Genomic DNA, 5,000 nt, shown 5'->3' with positions numbered 1-5,000 from the left:
AAAGATAGCCTGGCCAATTGGATCAGAGGACCGCTAGGGGAGGCGTGGCTTAACAGCGAGCTCATCTCCTGATTGGTTTCCTCCCGCCACACAGTACCAAACTGTGTCTCCATGGTAACGGCTTGCTGGGATGGGCTTTGAACAGGGCAAGCCAATCAGTACGGTCTGCTTGTACTAGCCCCGCCCCCATCACAACATCAAATGAACATAACAGTTAATAAAGTTTCTCTAAACCAACCCACAGACTTTTAAACCACACCTACACACGCACACACACACACAAACACACACACGCATACACAATGGCATTCATATACACTTTTTCTATCTCTCTCAAACACACACACACACACACACACACACACACACACACACATACACACAAGCCCTCTTCAGCAGCTGTGAGAGCCAGATATTAAGGAGAACTAAAATATGCAAAATATTGAAAGACTTGAGGACAGTAAAATATATACGAAAGGCTGGGTTACAAAAAAGAAAGCACCCAAACCATTAGCCAATCAAAACAGGCAGCAGACAAACCATCAGCCAATCAAAACAGGAAGCAGACAAATCAGCCAATCAATAAAGGAAGCACACAAACCGTTGGCTAATCAAACGCACAAGATGAAAAACACAAAAGGTCTATCCCAAAAGTCAAACCAGAAAAAAAAAAAACAGCATTTTCCCTTGAGTGCCAGCGGCAACCCTCAAGATGGCAGCAGGCTTCTGGCAGCCAATCAAATCCACTTCCTAGTCTCCTCTTCTTCATTCATGTCATCGCAACTCCAATGCTACAGGCAGTGTTTCCCCGGCTCTTCCTGAGTAAAGGCCAAAAGTCAAACAATCCTACTCCCACAATCCTTTGCTCCGTGTGCCGAGTGGGGGGTCTGGGAGTGCAAGTGTTGCTTGGCAACAGGAACACAACAGCCAATAAGAAAAGCTTTGGCGCTTAGCGCTTCAAACCTGCAGCACCTTTATTGTTCCTTCTCTTTCCTCGTGTCCTCTGACCCTTATATATCTGTCCTTATATCGTTCACTCCTTCCTTACCCTCCATCCTTCAGGGACTTTGCTATGGTAATGTATCCCTCCCTACATCTGTTCTTTAACCTCCCATATCTCCTTGGTAACATAGGCCCACACAAGGCCTTGCAGTAGCCTGGTGTAGGTCATTTATAAGTCCAGCATCGTGTGTCTTTTAGCCCCTCCCTCCCCATCATGTGACTAAGGATAGGAAGCATCGGTCATATTCTGCTCATATATTGTCATCACTTCAAATATACACACAAATCCACGTTATATACACATCTAGCATTCCCAACGGTCCACCTAATAGCAGAGCTATATATCTCAACTCTTTTCTTTATGTACACTAGTGGTGGCGCCGGAGGCCAGACATCTTTGGTTTGTCCTAATCACTCAACTACAGCATAACATACGCTCAGCTCATAAGGGAAGGCCCTGGCTGTAGCATAACAGGTTAGCGATAGCATAACAGGTTAGCTATAGCATAACAGGTTAGCTTAGGATGACAGGTGAGCTAGAGCATGACAGGCGAGCTAAATCATGACAGACGAGCTATAGCGTAGCATGTTAGAAATAGCATGACTGCAGCATAGCAGGTGAATCAAGGCAGCAGTACACTGGGTTTTGGTTTTCACAGCTAGCGACTCGCTAGCTCCATGTGTGACGGTGGCTAGCAAAAGGGGCCAGTGTACTGTTGTCTTTTACGTGTAGCATAGCACGTAAGCTACACGGTAGCGCTCTACGTTAGCCCAAAGCCTCTAACCGCTATTACAACTACTCCCATAAAGTGAAAACAAGATGTCTGATATCAAAACATAAACAACTGTCGTAGCCCATACACTTTCCCCAATTTCTGTCCCACTCAAGAAGCAAATTCTATTAAAGTTGTTTTATGTTTGTTTTTTGTGTTATTCTAATATATTTATCAGACCCTCTTAAACTAACAAAACCAAACACCTTCGTTTATCAGAAACCTTTTTCCAAACTGTGGAAAAGCTTTGAAATTGACTGTATAACAAAGCTTTATGTGTGACAACATTTTTTTGTGGTCTAGTGTTTTGTAGTTGCATAACAAATATTGTACACATGCAAAAAGAATAAAGAAGGAATTGCACTTTTGAAAAACTGATTTGCAGGTGTAGGAATATAAATGCGAAATGTTGAACAGATTCATTGATTTTTAAAACCTACTAAACTTTTCCACAGGTTCAAAAAAAGCATCAGAGAGCGTCAAACGTATACATTTGTTTGCATACTTCCACTCATACTTCAATTAGAATCCTCCATCCCAAAATATTAAAATACACTTAAAATAACCTGTGTTGTAGAGGCAATGAGTAGGCCTACTTTCAACACACACACACACACACACATACACACGCACGCACACACAACACACACACACACACACTTTTCTTCATAGCTAACTCCTACATCATTACTGTATATTCCGAGTGGGTATGTCCTGGTTACTGATTGGTTCGGCTGGGTGTAGTGTGATGATTCCTTGGCTGTGATTGGTTCAGCTGGCTGTGTCGTTGTAGTTCCCGGTCATCTGGGTTAGTGTTTATCGTGGTTGCTGGTCGTCGTGGTTACCTGTGGTTACTGCTTGTCGTGGTTACTGGTCATCGTGGTTACTGGGGTTGTTACTGGTCTTGAGGTCCGGGGCGCTGTTCTGTCGTCTCATCCTGGGGGGGGGGGTATTGAACCACGTGGGCCCCATCATACCGGGCACCACCCCACCAGGCCCCGCCCCCCTGGGCCGAGGCAGGCTGTGATAGGATGGGAGGGGGGGGCCTGGCTGGAATGGTGCATTCTGGGGGTTGTAGTAGGGGTGGTGGTAGTGATGGTTGGGCTGATAGCCTCCCCTCCCGACTCCTCCCCCCTTCTCCCCCCCGGGGCCCGGGGAACACCCCCTCCTCTGTCTCTGTCGCCCCTGGTGCCCCCCCCCGCCCTGGTTACCCTGGTGACCGCCCTGGTTGCCCTGGTGACCACCCTGGCCGCCGTGATGCTGGCCGTTGCCGGGGTGATGGTTGCCGTGCGGAGAGCTGTCCAGGGAGTTGCGGCGGTAACGCCTCTGGTTGTTGTTGTTGTTGTTGCCGTGGTGATTGTGGTTCCCCGGGTTCCCCTGGCTGAAGGGCTGGCCCCGCTGTTGCCAGGCGCGCTGGGGGCTGGGCGAACGCATCCGGGGGGGGGGAGGGGGCGGAGTCGTGTAGGTCGGGGGCGGGGACTGGGAGAAGCCCTCCAGCCCCCCCTCCAGCCCCAGCAGGGCCATGCTGGCCGGTCCCCATGACAACCGGTGGGCGGGGTTACTCTTGAAGGGGAACTTGAGTTTACAATCCTGAGGGGGGATGAAGCGACCTGTCCCGGGGAGGTGGACCACCGGGACCCCCGCAGGGACCCCCGCCGGGACCCCCACCGGGCTGGGACCTGACCACAACCATACACCATATATATTATAATCACCTAATATATATTATACACACCGTATAGATATTATACACACCGTATGTATATTATACACACCGTATATATATTATACACACCTTATGTATATATATTATACACACCTTATATATATTATACACACCTTATATATATATATTATACACACGTTATGTATTATACCAACACATTATATATTATACACACAATATATATATAATAAACACCACATATATTATCCACATGTTATATATTACCAACGCATTATATATTAACCATACAATATTTATTATACACACGGTATATATTATATACACACATTATATATTATACATACGTTATGTATATTATACACATGTTATGTATATTATACACACGATATGTATTATACCAACACATTATATATTATACATAGAATACATATTATACACACACAACACATACTGTATATTATACACACGCTATATATTAAACACACAATATTGTTTAATAAGTCCACTACGCACCCTGGCCGCTGCGCAGCTTCTGCAGGCTGAGGATGCGCTGCTGTTCCACCTTCAGCCAGCGGAGGCGCCCTCTCCTGAAGGCGGGGTCGTCGTCCATCAGACGGCCCACCCTCACCTGGGGCTGAGGGCTGGGGCTGGCCTCGCTCTCGGTCCCGCCCCCATTCTCCTCCGAGGACACGCCCCCCTCCTCCCCGCTTTGATCATCGTCCTGCAGAGAGCCAATCAGAAGCCAGTTCCACAATGAGGTTCAATATGTCATTGTATACATAGCAGTATATAAAGTAGCGTACATGTGTGTGTCGTGTGTAGGCCTTGAGTAGTAGTAGCGTTTGTAGCATGTGTAGTGTGTGTAGCGTACCTGCACAGGTATTACACTCTCCATCTTCACCATTCTGTCTCTGAGGGATTTGATCTCCTCATCCTTCTGGTTATTCTGCAGCTTCACCTCCTGGGAGATGGACGGGTTAGAAACAAGACATGTTAGATTGGGCAGGTGAGAGAGACCGACAGGTAGTCAGACAGACAGGCTAAAGAGACAGGCGGGGAAACGGTCAGGTAGACAGGAAGGTTATAGAGACAGGAAGGAAATTAGACAGAAAGGGTAGAGAGCCAGGCGAGTTAGACCGATGGGGAAACAGACAGTGGGACAGGTTAGAGGGACAGACAGGTGGACAGTCAGACAGACAGACAGACAGACCAGTTAGAAGGGCAGACAGGCTAACCTGGAGGATGTCGGTGAGTTTGTCGATGTGAGCTTTCAGGTCGTAGACTCCTCCTCCCTTGTCTCCCCCTCCTCCTCCTCCTCCCTTGTCTCCTCCTCCTCCTCCTCCTCCTCCTCCTCCTCCTCCTCCCCCCTCTCCCTCTCCTCCTCCTCCTCCCTCTCCTGCGTCCTCGGCCGGGGAGCTCCTCTCGTCCCCGATGCCCACCGTGTCCCACACGTCCTGGGCCACGGCCCTCCAGCTGTCCCTCTCCCCGGGGTCCTTCTTGGTGTACATCCGGCACAGCTCCTTCATCTTCACCACGGA

At 48.3% G+C, this 5,000-nt stretch overlaps 1 protein-coding gene across 1 annotated transcript in view; it reads right to left on the bottom strand.

Annotated features, from left to right (window-relative positions):
• The window catches only part of LOC132445741 (kinesin-like protein KIF1C), an 18,094-nt gene that overhangs the window by 73 nt on the left and 13,021 nt on the right, over window positions 1-5,000 (bottom strand). The window contains 4 exon segments of the mRNA XM_060035856.1: window positions 1-3,454; window positions 3,976-4,183; window positions 4,334-4,423; window positions 4,698-5,000. The exon segment at window positions 1-3,454 is cut by the window's left edge and continues 73 nt beyond it; the exon segment at window positions 4,698-5,000 is cut by the window's right edge and continues 48 nt beyond it. Coding sequence (XP_059891839.1) covers window positions 2,643-3,454; window positions 3,976-4,183; window positions 4,334-4,423; window positions 4,698-5,000 — 1,413 coding nt within the window. The 3' untranslated portion in view covers window positions 1-2,642.

The sequence above is a fragment of the Gadus macrocephalus genome, chromosome 17 (assembly GCF_031168955.1).
Source record: "Gadus macrocephalus chromosome 17, ASM3116895v1".
Lineage (NCBI taxonomy): Eukaryota > Metazoa > Chordata > Actinopteri > Gadiformes > Gadidae > Gadus > Gadus macrocephalus.
The sequence above is the reverse complement of the archived record's forward strand: the minus strand, read 5'-3'. Positions and strand labels throughout refer to the sequence as shown.